The 15305-nt window shown below is 35.1% G+C and overlaps 1 protein-coding gene across 1 annotated transcript in view; it reads left to right on the plus strand.

Moving 5' to 3' along the window:
* The window catches only part of PTPRQ (protein tyrosine phosphatase receptor type Q), a 233478-nt gene that overhangs the window by 34340 nt on the left and 183833 nt on the right, over nucleotides 1-15305 (plus strand). The window contains exons 13-17 of the mRNA XM_035257125.3: nucleotides 6727-6907; nucleotides 8326-8487; nucleotides 8587-8766; nucleotides 9402-9509; nucleotides 9854-10135. Coding sequence (XP_035113016.3) covers nucleotides 6727-6907; nucleotides 8326-8487; nucleotides 8587-8766; nucleotides 9402-9509; nucleotides 9854-10135 — 913 coding nt within the window. The remainder of the gene's footprint in view (nucleotides 1-6726; nucleotides 6908-8325; nucleotides 8488-8586; nucleotides 8767-9401; nucleotides 9510-9853; nucleotides 10136-15305) is intronic.

Below are 15305 nucleotides of genomic sequence, written 5' to 3' on the forward strand. Positions count from 1 at the left end.
TAAATAGTTGTGACCTATTGTGATCATTAATCTTGGCATAGGAACATCCACTTTATATGGCCACCCAATATTTCTTCTCTTATCCTCTCTCAATAAAAGGAGGCATTATGCTTTTTATTTCTCTGATTATATTTTTATTTATTAGATCAGACTCATTTCTGATATTTCTGCTTCCCATGTAATTGGTGTTTGGGTTCACCTTTCAGGAGATTGATGTGGGGAGACCGATATGACAGAAGCTTAAAATCCAAATGGTCCTGGGTTCTTGGCCTGGCTCTGCCATGTTCTAGGTCTATGACTTTGGACAAACCAACTTTTGGAGATTTGGTGCCTTCATTTTTCTAATGGAGCTTATATAGCCACCTTATAGGGTTGGGAGTAAATGACATAAGAAAGACAACTTGTGGTTTAGTGTGTTCTTCATTTGTTATTCCTTTCTTTGACCTTGGTACCTCTCTCAGGATAAGGACTCTCTTTTCCCATTTCTATTGATCTTCTGAAAATGTAGCCTCCATTCCCCATCTCAATAACTCTTCAAATCCTTGAAATCTTGTTAGAAGTCTGATGGCTCAAGCCTGTAATCCCAGCACTTTGGGAAGCTGGGGTGGGTGGATCACGAGGTCAAAAGATCGAGACCATCCTGGTCAACATGGTGAAACCCCATCTCTACTAAAATTACAAAAAATTAGCTGGGCATGGTGGCACATGCCTATAATCCCAGCTACTCAGGAGGCTGACGCATTGCCTGAACCCAGGAGGCAGAGGTTGTGGTGAGCCGAGATTGTGCCATTGCACTCCAGTCTGGGTAACAAGAGCGAAACTCCGTCTCAAAAAAAAAAAAAAAAAAGAAGAAGTCAAGACCAGTAGTGTTCAATACACGGATTACTTAACATTTTTTTCTGGAGATGGAGTCTCCCTCCCTGGAGTGCAATGGCACAATCTCAGCTCACTGCAACCTCCACCTCCTGGGTTTAAGCAATTCTTCTGCCTCAGCCTCCCAAGTAGCTGGGACTATGCGTACATGCTGCCATGCCCGGCTAATTTTTTGTATTTTAGTAGAGACGGGGTTTCACCGTGTTGCCCAGGCTGGTTGTGAACTCCTAAGCTCAGGCAATCCACCTGCCTCAGCCTCGCAAAGTGCTGGGATTACAGGTGTGAGCCACTGGGCTCAGCCAAATCAAATATTTTTAACCACCCTTGTGTTCTTATCTGCTTCAAAATCTATCCCTATGTCCCTCACTTTTCAGCTTTTGACACCTCCTTAACACTTTCTACACTTTTATATACTGTGACATTGCAATCTTTTGGCTTTGTACAATTAAAAATGGAGAAAGTTAAAAAAGCTAACTCTCTATTTTCTAACTTTTTAGTAAAGATGTTCCACAGAGCTTTGGTTTCAGCTTTCTCATAACATTTTCTTTTGATTACCTCACAGTTTCAATCACTGCTTCCTATTTGTCTGACTTTTCTGCATTTCTTTCTACTCTGATCCTTCTCTCTGACACTCTGGATTCCTAATTGTAGCCATTTGTGGGAAGGTTCTGCCAGGGCTCATTACATCTAAATTAACTTCTTCCCATAAAACAAAACAGAAATCTTCTCTGAGCTAATAGGACCTAGTTCATGATGGGAAGGAAGATGTGACATTGGAATGAGGTCACAGATCTTGGGACAGTGATAGTGACGTGTGCAAGCTCCCACAGGACACACAGGAAGGTCTGTCCAGACAATTTCAGTGTGTCCAAAATAAGGCCTAAAGAGAAACTGACTTGAGGTCTCAGTACCTGGGTTTAGAATTTTTGAATCCCTCTGACTGGACGTTAACACAGATCTCCGGAATGAGGGTCATTGTCTAAGAAACCACGGTATAGAAGGCTTTGAAAGTGAGCATTGTGACATTGATATATATGTCTGGTTTGTCTTTTTGGATAGTGGAACCATTGTTCTCTCTGTCATGAAGGCCTGAAACCTTGGAGTCACTTCTGACTTAGAGCCTACTTAGCATTCAATAGCCACTTAATGTTAAGGTCAGTTATTTCTACATCCAGAATGTGACTTGCCTGTCTTTCTTTTGTTCCCGTGTCTCCCACTTCAGCTCAGGATCACACAGTCTCTTGCCTGGGCTACTGTTATCTCACTTATATTAGTTTTCCACTGTTCTATAACAATTTTCCACAAACTTAACAGCTTACAACAATTCATACTTATTATCTCACAGTTTCTTTGGGTCAGAAATCTAGATACAGCTTAGATGGGTTCTCCTCTTAGAGTCTCATAAGCCTGTAATTAAGAGACTAGCTGAGCTGTGTTCTCATCTGGAGACTTGACTAGAGAAGAATCCATTTCCAGCCTCACTCAGTTTTTGGCAGATTTTATTTCCTTTTGACTGTAGAACTGAGTGCCCTGGATTCTTGCTGGCTCTTGGCTAGAGACAAACACCTCACCATTTTTTTCCTGTGTGGCCTTTTTCAACAAGGCCATTTACTTCATCAATCCAGTAAGCAGGGTCTATATAATGTGATCACAGGAGAGACATGCTATTCCCTTTGCCTTATTCTATTGGTTAGATACAAATCATAGGTCTCAACTAACTCAAGAGGAGGAGATTTTTACAAAGTGGGAACAACAGGAGGTGGGGATAGTGGGTATCTACCTGAGAGACTCTGCAATACACTTCCCCAGCCTACTATTTTATATTTCAAACATCTATTAGAACAATCCTTCCAGATTTAAGTATATTATTTACATTTTGAAAGTAACCTAATAAGAATTGATAACAGATGACAAAGATTATATTATTTAAGTGACCTAGCTCTTCACTATCATTGCAGAAAATCAATGGATTCTAAAATAAATGAGTGTTAACAGAGTAGTATAAGTGTATTATTTAGTGTTTTAGAAGTAAACACCTTAAGAACTGAAAACAGTTTAAAGTGTTGCTTCTGGGAAGTAAGAAGAAAGGGGGGCATAAACAGGGAATTGTTATTTTCATTATAAACCATTCATCATCTTTTTTTTGTAGCCATGTACGTACATTACGATGATTAAACTTAAAAATATATTATAATATTACCCTTCTATGTTAGGCATCATTTTATCTCATTACCCTTACTGAAATTTTTTTCAAGTGGCTCCTATGATCTATTTGTTTCTTAATAAATATGGATTATTTAAACAAGCTGAAATATGTATAAGATTTTACTTTCAATATTTAAATAAATATTTGAAAAATATATTAGCAAATTGAGACTCAAGGTTTGAACTCTTTTATTTCAACTTCCACATATATATATATATATATATATATATGAATCTCATTCCTAATAAATGATGTGAATCCAACCTTAGCTAAGATATTTGATCAACTACTATAAGATAGCTACTACTGCAGAAGTAAGTCCTATCCTATAAGCTTCGAAGTATTCTTTGTTATGGCCCCAGAAGCATCTATTTCTTAAGTAACCATGAAATTTTAGGCGCTCTGTTAGGCACAGAAATCTACAGATGAATAAGAAACTACACTGTTTTTTATTTTGAACTGAAATATTTGTCTTCTAGTGTTCATCAGTTGGTCCTAACTCTCCTCTCTAGACCAACACAGTAGTCTATATTAAAATATAGAAGTATTTCTTAAGAATAAATCAAACATTTCATTAATTTGATTCAGCAGACCTCCAGTGAGCCTAAACTGATAGATATAATAAGGTTTTTAAGAAAATAAAATCACATTTGCTATAATGAAGATTATTACATGTAAAATCAAGTTGGTTTATTCAGGTGGATTAGGAATTTAACTCTGAGACTCCTAATTCTTTCACATAAATTCCAAGAATTCCTCGGCAGCATATGCAAGGCCTTTCATGTTGACAAATTGTGACATTCTCTAACTCAGTGGTTCTCAACCAGGGGAAATTTTGCTCTCCACGAGACATTTGTTAATCTCCTAAGACATTTTCATAGTCACAACTGAGGTAGTTGGGGACCAGGGAAGCTGCTAAACATCCTCCAGTGTACAGGACAGTCCCCAAAACAGAAAATTATCGAATTCAGAATGTCAGTAGTGCTGAGATTGAGAACCCTGTATTAAGTCATGAGTCGATAATTTTTATGTGTTGCAATGGACTTTTTTCTCTCCTATTTCTTTCATTTCTACTACTGCTTCTCTCTGCCCCTTCCCATTACTCTCTTAGAATCCAAACTCTTTCCTATCATTTTTGATTTTAATATTATTACTTTTTTTGTTAGAAAACCTAATTAACATCTAATCTAATGTCTTTTTTTTTTTAGAGGTTAAGTTTGAGAAATATTCACAACACAACACACTTAGCAATAACATTCTGGGTTGTTGCGAAGCTAATGTTAAAATTATTGCTCTAGTCGTGGAGGGTTTTTCTAATGTCAGAATACCAGAATTTGGGAACCATTCACATAGTTAAAAGCATTCAGGTCAACTCTCACTCTGAAATGGCAGTTTGTCAGCAGAGATGCTTAACATATGTAATTGATGGGATGCTGTGGTTTAACTCTCAATAATTTGTCTGACATGGGATAGAAAATATTGAGAGATTTAATGCAAAACCATAGTTCAGGGGGAATTTCTTTGTACTTCCTCTCTATAGTTCATTCTGCAGTGCTTTGTGCACAGTAGATTTTCAAAGGATGACTGATTGATAGTGGAAACAGCTGTGTGGTTTGGGCATAGAGTATTGACTGCACACCAGAGCTTCTCTGAGTTATGTGCTTGTGATTCCTGCACTCCCTAATTTCCCTGTGGAGGCAGCACTGAAGTGAGCTGTTGTAGGATAGAAGACCTTTACTTTGTCCCATACAAGGACATAGGAACAAACCCATATAGAGTTCTCTATCCATTGTTCTTTATCACAACTTTTAAAAAGTAGTTTTTATGGGAAACCTGCTGCTTTTCATGACAACCCTTTTCTGGCTAGCATTGCAACAAGATTTAGACAATTGCATTTTGTAAATATTTGGAGGACTGAAGATTTTTTGACTTAATTTCTCTGTTCTTTTATTTTTCAGAAGAGTTAGTATTTAAGTAACTTGTCTTTGTAGATAGTTAACTGAACTTCCATAAAATTTCTTGCTTTACTGAACTTACTTCTAAACATCTACTTTTCTTTCTTTCTTTCTTCGTTCTTTCTTTCTTTCTTTCTTTCTTTCTTTCTTTCTTTCTTTCTTTCTTTCTTTTTTGTAAATTCTAAGTGCTTTGATGTTTCTAAGGCCTAGAAAACCTGTTTTTGGCTCTCTGAGTGAAGACAACTCTAAAACATCTAACTAAGATAATTAAAAGACAGATAAGCCAAAACTTATAAACTGAAACCTGTATTATGAATTAATTATAAATTGAGGGTAAAAGAGCATGAAATTGATAATGAATAGAATAATTTTTTTAAAAGAAGGGGTTTGATGGTAAGTTTTGAAGCAGAACTTGAAAAAGAATTAGTAAAAGAGAGTAGATTTTTCAGTATATTCTTTTTCCAAAACTATGTTATTTTGGAAAATTTCACACAGGTTTAAAAGTAGAGAAAGAGTCTAATAAGCTTCCATATACCTACCACCTGGATTCAGTAATCATCAATAGGTTACCATTCTTGCCTCAAATTTTTATATAAATTCCAGACTTAACATCATTTTGGTCCTATATAACTAAGCACGAATCTCTAAAAAATCATGGACATTTCCATCCACAAAATAATGCCATGACCACAATGAACAAAATTCCTAATATCATCCTGGTATCATTTAATACCTAGACCACATTCAGATTTCCTGATTATCTTCAAGTCCTATATTGATTAGGTATATTCCAATTAGACTCCAAACAAATTTCACACATTGTACTTGTCAAGTTTCTTAAAGCAACATTTTCTTTGATTAATATGTATTTCCAAACTCAACATTCTATACAAATATCCGATATTATTTGGCCAAAACACATTTCCCTCATTTTGTTTCAATCAATTATGCTAGTACAAATGGAGAATGGAGAATCATCTTGCTAGCTTAACAAAAACCTCTACCGTATTCATCCATAATCTTTTCCTGATGTTTTCTCCTCAGTATTTGCCATTTTGGTGAACTTGACATGTGTGAATTACATTATAGGATCTAGGAACAATTACAGTTACTTTAAATATTCCTTAGGTCCAGAGTCTTGGACAGGTATGCCATGAATCTGGTGTGAAAACTATTAATATTACCATGTATTTTTATTCTGGCATATAATTCCACTCTCTTATAAACTACTATCATTGATGTATATCAAGCAGGCATGTAGACCTCTCACACATGGTATACAAATGAGGTCAGGTAATTAGAGAAGCAAAACATATCTAATACATCAGTATGCCTAGAACACTTACCATTTGAGGGTGAGCAGTTACAATATTTCAGTCATGAAACCTTTGCATGAGGATGTCTTATCTTACCAAAAAGAAACTGATTCAAGTCAGAAACAAAATCTGTTTCTTTCCAAAATACAGTATTGTTCTCTTAGGAAATACAGTGATCACAATGTGTTACAGTGATGCAGGGTATCGGTAGCTGGAGAATGAAATTTTGGAATCTAAAGAAGACAGTGGTCATGGAAATATGTTATCTTTTATAACAATATGATTCCATAGTTGTCAGTTTTTTAAATTAATATTTGATTTAAGTCATGAAGTGTAACTGTCACAGTCTTTTTAAAATATCTTCTTTTAATTGCAGTATATAAATGACCCCATGGCTCCAGAAATTGTGAACATAGTAGAGCCAATGGTAGGATTATATGAGGGTTCAGCAGAGATGTCGTCTGACCTTCACTCACTTGCTACATTTATATATAACAATCATCCAGATAATAACTTTCCTGCAAGGAGTAGAGCTGAAGACCAGAATTCACCGGTTGGTAGGTAGAATTTTGATTTTCTATAATGTGTGTTTAAACCACCAGTGCTAGCTAGCACAGAAATCAACCTTAGCTTAGAGTTCAGACGTATTATTAATGGTCCATGGGCTGGAGTCAAATTTTTTTTTAGCTGTCGGAAAACCTCATGCAACAAATGGAAATGCCACACAGGCAGAAGCTGGCCCCTCCTAACCTGTTTGACCTTCTTCCTGGAGAAAGTAGTACCCTAGAGTCTCTAGCCAAGCTGCATAGACAATCAGTTATTACAGTTGCCAAAGCAGGTGTGATGGGAAGGGATTAACATATCTTCAAATCATTTACAGGCCTCACACTCTCTACAGCTTTTGACAAATAGGTTTTCAAATGTCACTAAAGGTAAATAGGTCAGAAAGTTACAACTCTAGTGCATGGTGTGATAAACAGGTGTAGGTGACCCCAACGATGTGGTGATGTCATTAGTGTATACACTTGCTCTTCAGTGTCAGTGGCTATTACAGTTTCTAAAAGGAGAATGCCATATATGGCAAATTAAAAATACTCAGGTGACACATATTATCTCTCTAGTTTTTCTAAAATGTTAAATGAGAAGAACATTTTATTTTATTACCTTTCCTCTAATTTGGTATTTGTCCCATTCCAAATTAAAAGTGTTATGTTATTCTGTTTGTGGTAGAGTTAGTAAAAAAATCACATTACATTCAATATATGTTAATATTTTATTTACGTATCCATTTTTCTTGTGCAAAGATGACTGGAGAGCAATACTGAAAATTAAGAGGCCCGTGATTCCTGATGTAGGTGTTCCCTTAAATACTGCAAGTTTGGCCTATTTGCTACTTAAGAGTTTTGGAAACACAAGTTCTAAATAAAGCGAAAATCTAACATTTGAAATCCTTCTTCTGGGATATTTATTTGTCAGTTACCCAAGCATACTTGCTTTAGAGAATTATTTGGTTAATGAATGTATGAATGTATGGTGAAATTTGAGATCAAATAAAACTCTTTATTTCTTTAACTCTTGTACCAAAACCTGGTATTGATTTATAATATTTAATTATATATTATTGCCTACTCTTTCTTTTTAGAAAACATTCCTAACAAGTTCTTTAAGTTATGCTTTCTTAAAAACAATAATGTCATGTTTCAGAGTAATGTATAAAAACTAGCAAAATTATGAGAACAAAATGTTTATGGATATTATTGGGAGGTACTCAGAAATTCATAATAATATTCAATAGTATCTCTAAAATTAATGCTTTTATTTTTACTATTATTACACATCTACCTTTAATATAGGTGTGCAGGGAAAAATTAATTAATAAGGAGAAATCAGGTTTCAGATTTTTCTAAGGAAAAAATAATTTTGATTGCGAAGCCAAATACCTTTCTTTCTTTCTCTTTTTACTGAATTCAAATAGTAACTACAAGGAATCAGTATGTTACTGACATTGCTGCTGAACAGCTGTCTTATGTTATCAGGAGACTTGTACCTTTCACTGAGCACATGATTAGTGTATCTGCTTTCACCATCATGGGAGAGGGACCACCAACAGTTCTCAATGTTAGGACACATGAACAAGGTAAGGATGTATTTCCTTTGAAACAACTACCTGCAAATATTACTGTTATACACTGTGATACTTTATCTTTTCATTCATATGTTCATTCTTCTTTTTAAGTGCCAAGCTCCATTAAATTTATAAACTATAAAAATATTAGTTCTTCATCTATTTTGTTATATTGGGATCCTCCAGAATATCCCAATGGAAAGATAACCCACTATACGATTTATGCAATGGAACTGGATACCAATAGAGCATTCCAGATAACTACTGTAGATAACAGCTTTCTCATAACAGGTAGAAAACCACATTTTTTTTTTCTTGGTTGTTGTTACTGTTTGTTTTACATTTTTATTCTGATGGAAAATATTCATCTCCCCGTGCCTTAAATACTACAGAACACGTGCTGTGTCATTTTATATTTTGTTGTTTTGTGCCGCCATGAATATCTTTTTAAAATACTTGCATACTTAACTTGATTACATGTGTTTTACTTTAACTATATTTACCCACAGATAAGTAGAAAGTGTCAGATCACAAGCTTCATAGAAATTTACTTAACGCAAGGAATATTATATATGGTAAATCAAGATAACTCATTATTGAAGAGTAGAATGAATGAATGTAAATATCAGCTGAAGTAATTCAGCTGACATGGTATTTGTGCCAAGTCAACTCTACCCCCTGCAGTGTGCCAAAAAGTTATTTTTTCACCTTTAAATTATTGCCTTAATATTTTAGGAAAGAACTTGAAATCATCAACATGGAAAGTCCTATAAGCCCAAGAATTTCGGGAGACTGCAATTATTTGGAAGCTGATATAGATATCTAGTACCTCAAATAAATTATTCTCACTGGCCTTATGTTAAATGGCACCGATCTCAAGAATATTATTTTAAGGACAGTAAACAGTCTGTCTATTGTCCTTATAGGGTTAAAGAAATACACAAAATACAAAATGAGAGTGGCAGCCTCAACCCATGTTGGAGAAAGTTCTTTGTCTGAAGAAAATGACATATTTGTGATAACTCCTGAAGATGGTAAGAATATCAGTTTTAATTTTTTTTAAGAAGTGGTTGTACATGCTCACTGCTTTAATTCATGCCATCTCTAGGGTCTAAAGCAACAAGCATAAATAAAAATATAGGTACTAGGCTTGGTGTGGTGGCTCATGCCTGTAATATCAGTACTGTGGGAGGCTGAGCCAGGCAGATCACCTGAGATCAGGAGTTCAAGACCAGCCTGGCGAATATGGTAAAGCTCTATCTCTACAAAAATGTGAAAATTAGCCAGATTTAACATCATGTGCCTGTAATCCAAGCTACTTGATAGGCTGCATATATATATATATATATATGCTGAAAATTTTCTTTTCTTCGCCCAGAACCAGAATCACCACCTCAAGATGTTAAAGTAATTGATGTTACCGCAAATGAAATAAGGTTGAAGTGGTCACCACCTGAAAAGTCCAATGGAATCATTATTTCTTATGAGGTGCTATATAAAAATATAGATACTTTATATATGAAGAACACATCAACAACGGACATAATTTTAAGAAACTTAAGACCTTACACTCTCTATAAAATTTCTGTAAGGTCTTATACAAGATATGGTCATGGTGATCAGTTATCTTCTTTACTCTCTGTAAGGACTTCAGAGACTGGTGAGTTTTTGTTTTGCTTTGTTTGTTTAATAGTACATAGTGATATAGTAAGCATAGCTGACAATTTCCATGTTGTATACATAACCTAAAATCCCTCATTATTTTGTTTTGTATAATCCAGAAGTTAATTTTCTTTTTCTGGCAAAAGTGCAGATAAAGGTTATTGTACAAATTGTTAAAGTCTGATTTACATAAGGGAATGCCTAATTAAAATCTGTGAATTTTCAAATGAAAAGACCTTGAGAAACAAAGGATTCTTTCAATATACCTATAAATTTTAGGTTGAATGGCTACTTGCTTTCAAATGGGGTAAAAGCAGAGACATACTCATAGGCATAGATTCTTAGATTCTAATGAGGAATCTATATAGGTAGTGGTGCAGAGTGGGAGCACAAAAGTGGCATGCCTGTAGAAGACCTATGGAGGAGACAACATTTGGCCTGGATCTTAATGAGAATGGTGGAATGGGCAGAAGGATGTTATAGAGCAGGGGTCCCCAACCTTTTTGGCACTGGGGACAAGTTTCATGGAAGACAGTTTTTCCCTGGACTGGGGAGAGAAGGGGGGATGGTTTGGGGATGATTCAAGTATATTACATTTATTGTGCACTCTATTTCTATTATTATTACATTGTACTATATAATGAAATACAACTCACCATAATGCAGAATCAGCAGGAGCCCTGAGCTTGTTTTCCTGAAACTAGATGGTCCCATCTGGGGGGTAATGGGAGACAATGACAGATCATCCAGCATTAAATTCTCATAAGAAGCACACAACCTAGATCCCTTGCATGGGCAATTCACAATGGGATTTGCATTCCTATGAAAATCTGATGTCGTCACTCATCTGACAGAAGGCAGAGCTCAGGCAGTAGTGTAAGCGGTAGGTAGTGACTGTAAATACAGAAACTTTATGCCACTCAACTCCTGCTGTGTGACACAGTTCCTAACAGGCCACTGGCTGGTACTAGTCCGTGGCCCTGGGATTGGGAACCCCTGTTACAAAGGTTGCTGGGTGGGTTGGGAGAGGATATCCCATCTAAAGGAAATAATACAAGCAAAGAATTACTTGTGTTTTAGTTTCAATGAAACTAGAGTAAGGCAGTTTGTCTGATAATCTTATTTTATTGTTTATATTGTGTTACAATTATATATAGGTAGCATAACTATTAGGCCAATTCTACAATGTATTTTGAGAATTGATAACTAAATGTAAAGTTAACATTTAATTTGTACATTTAAATATTTACTGACTACCTACTGGTGGAACCACATGAAATTACCATTTTTATAGGTCATAAATGGCCAAATATCAGCAATTTCATATGGTTTAGTCAGATATATATGAATGTCTATCTTCACCTTGAGGATCTAGAAGTCTAGCAAAGTAGCTAGCTTACTTTTAAAAGAAAGTATCCTGTTGAAACTATTCACAGAAATGAATACCATGAGATGATACAAAAGAGCCTGTAGATAATGGCAATAGTTGAAACTGCAGGAAGAAGAAAGTAATTTTACATGATCGAGAACCTTAAAATGACAATTGATGTTAAAACATATATTTCCATGTTTCCTTGCTTTTATAGGTATTTTACCTAAAATAAGTATTTTTGAGAAAAACGCCTGCTCTTTAATGACTCAGTTTTATTTTGCAGTGGGTCAAGGAAATAAAACATGAAGTTTTTCAGCACCTATTAAGTGTCATGGGCTCTGCTAATGGGTTTCACACAAACCAAAGCAACACATTATTGCTATCTTCATGGAAAACTGAGTCTAATGAAAAACTGAGTGTTTGAGGGGTTCATTAAAAAAATATGCCAGGCTCTACTGGGGATAAGCAGTGTAGAAGAAAAGGAGGATTTCCTTTCCTCCTTAAGTTTTATTAGTTGGTGGGTGTTTAATTGCCTAATGTCACCAGCTGGAAAGTGATGAACTGGAATTAGAATCCAAACCTATCTGACTGTAAAATTCATTTTTCTTTCATAGTACATGCTGTTTTGGAAGTAATCAATAAAGCTGGTAAATTTAAACTATATCTAAGATCTTTCTGTTCATTGTTACAGTGATATTTTGTTGTTAGGTTTCTGCCCAGCATGGAAAGGAAAGTAATAACTTTGAAAGATTCTATTGTGATATGAAAGAATAGCCATTTTTATAAATGCTTATCAAGTATTTTGTTTAACTGGCCATAACATCAAGAACACCTTATTTTAATAATGAATGATGAAGGATTTTTTTCTTTCTGATTATTACATGTGTATAACTTTTTATGTAGTATTGAAAATGTAATCTTAGTTTCTGTTGTATTATCTGTTTGTATGAGTTTAATTCCAAGGAAGCAACAATAAGCTTTAAGCAAACATACATTTTTAGATTTAGTTTAAAATGCAAATTTTAATTTTGGAAAGTACCTTAGAAAACATGCAGAACCCTTTATTTTTTAGGTGAGGAGACCTAGGACCTTTTGGGTAAAAGGACTCATAAATCATAGGACATGAGAAATAAAGTTGGGGCTATAGGCCTTCTGACCCCCCTTATAAGTCTCATTTAATAGGCTCCTGAGATGGCTAAAAAAGTAAAGAGAAAGGGAAACCAACTTATCCCATGGTTCCCTACCCAGGCCTAACAATAAGAGAATAGGGTTTAGGGCTGGGTGCAGTGGCTCATATCTGTAATCCCAGCACTTTGGGAGGCTAAGGCAGGTAGATCATGAGGTCGGGAGTTCAAGACCAGCCTGGCCAAGATGGTGAAATCCTGTCTCTTAAAAATACCAAAAAAAAAAAAAAAAAAAAAATTAGCTGGGCGTGGTGGCAGGTGCCTGTAATCCCAGTTACTTGGGAGACTGAGGCAGAGAATTGCTTGAACCTGGGAGGTAGAGGTTGCAGTGAGCCCAGATTGCACCACTGCACGCCAGCCTGGCAACAGAGCAAGATTCTGTCTTGAGGGGGAAGAAAGAGTATAGGGTTTAATGCCCGTCTTCCTAATATCTGGCTTTCTGCCCTAAGTTAGGATAGTCTCAAGGTCTGTGCACTTTCAACCTGGATGAAAATGGAAGACAGTGGAATCTACATTAGTGAATTTTCCTAGATTATGTTTGTTACTATTAAACCACCAACTTTAGCTCCTTTGGCAAAAGAGGAAACTAGAATGTTAAATCGGTTCTCAAGTGTTATTTGAAGCAAGATGAGCTCAAGAGTAACTATTTTTCTGTGTTTAGGCTCAAAATAATCTTATTAAATACAGTAATTATAACTTCCATTCATGTAAAAAATATGGATCTACCCTTCAGTATTGTTTCATGAGAAATTGAGTGATGTGTTAACTCAGGGATGTGTTAATGTTACTAATTACAAATAGGAGTAAATTATTTGGTTAAATGCCTTACTTTTTTAAGAGAAAGAGTTTGCTAATGTTTGGAATAAACCACTCTTGTGTTCAAGCAGGAAAGATCAATATAAGATTGATTCTGTGTGTGTGTGTGTTTGTGTGTGTGTGTATCTCTGTGTGTGTTTTAAACATAGAATGTGCAGTTTTCCAACAAACTTAAGATTCATTTTTATTTTCTCATACTTAGGGTGCAATAATCATAAATACAACATTGAGAATTTCCCATACAAATTACTTTTTTGATGATATATACGTATTTCCTTTCCTTTTTAAGACATAACTATCTTTAAAGTAAGCCTTTAACACTTTGTCTGATTCAGTGCAACAACCAAGAGTGAATAATAACTTAGATGTTGATGAAAATTCTGTGTAGAACCCCATTAATTTATTTGTATTAGTGAATAACATTTTTAAATGTGTCTGCATACATTAAAGCTGTATATGCCAAACAATATGCTTTTGCAAATTCAAGGTAATTTCCCTTTTTACTATCATCATGGACTATGTATTTTTTTTGTTTTAGAATTTTAATAGGTTCAGCTTATTCCAACTGATTATAATCTCAGTTGTCTATTTTATAAAATATTTCTACAATTGGGGTACACTCTATGCCATTTCAGAAAATTCTAAGTGCATCATCACTCTTCAAAATCAGTAAGTCATTGAGTCTGTCTTGCTTTATATACCTGATGACCCAGCAATAGTTATTCCCTAAGGAAAATGAATAAACATGCAAAGGATATCAGCCTTGTGTGAGGAATGCATATTTACACACTGACTACTGGTGGTAGGCAGACAACTCCTACCTTAAAGTCTTAAGAAGACTTAAATCTAATGGGAAATTTTCAAAATTAGAAATTACATTGAGCTATAAAATTCAAGCATAGCATCATGAATTCTTTTGCAATTAAAGAGTTTTTCAACTTGGTCTTGTATCTGTTCCTTACCTTTGAGTTTCTTTCTTGTTTTTAATATACTCTGTATTATATTAAGTATATTTATTCATTAACTGAACAGATTTTATGGATTCCATATCATGTTCTACCACTGTACTAGATAGTATAGCTATAATAGTAAACAAGACACAATCAATCTCTACCTAGTGAATTGTCTAGTGAAAGTTGACACTAGACAATTAGAAAATTAGAAGTTAGAAAATAAATCAGTAGACAAATTTGTGATTTTTGGTAGTCATAAGCTCTACTAAATGAAAAATATCATGGATAGAAGAGAGAAGGTTTGAATAGTGAGTGGGCTATTTGATATGGAGAACTGAGGAAAAGCCACACTGAGAGGTTATATTTGCCCAGAGATATTAATGAGGTACAGGATTAAATAAGATGAGAATAAGGATGAAAAGTGTTCCAGAGGGAGAAGAGCAATTGCCAACTTCTTGTACAGGAAAAAAACTGTGGAGTTGGGGCAGAGCAGGGCATTTTTGTCACTTGAATAGTGTGAGTTGGGGTAGAGAATTTGCAGATGAGGAGAGAGCAGAGGTGGATCATGAGATTCTTGGGTACAATTCTAGGAACTTTGGAGTTTAATTTTAATGAGGAGCTTTTGGAGAGTTATGAAATAGGAACATTATATGAATTACAATTTTAGAAGATTGCTGCCGAATATGTTGGATGTTGAAGTAAAGAGAACAATCAAGATAAACTACTAGATTTTTGGTCTGCACCTCTGGGCGAGTGGTGGTGCCATTTACTTAGAAGGGGAATTTCAGGTAAGGGGTCAATATGGAGAACATCCAGGAGTTCTGTTTGGATATTTTATATTTG

This window comes from Callithrix jacchus, chromosome 9 (genome assembly GCF_049354715.1).
Source record: "Callithrix jacchus isolate 240 chromosome 9, calJac240_pri, whole genome shotgun sequence".
Lineage (NCBI taxonomy): Eukaryota > Metazoa > Chordata > Mammalia > Primates > Cebidae > Callithrix > Callithrix jacchus.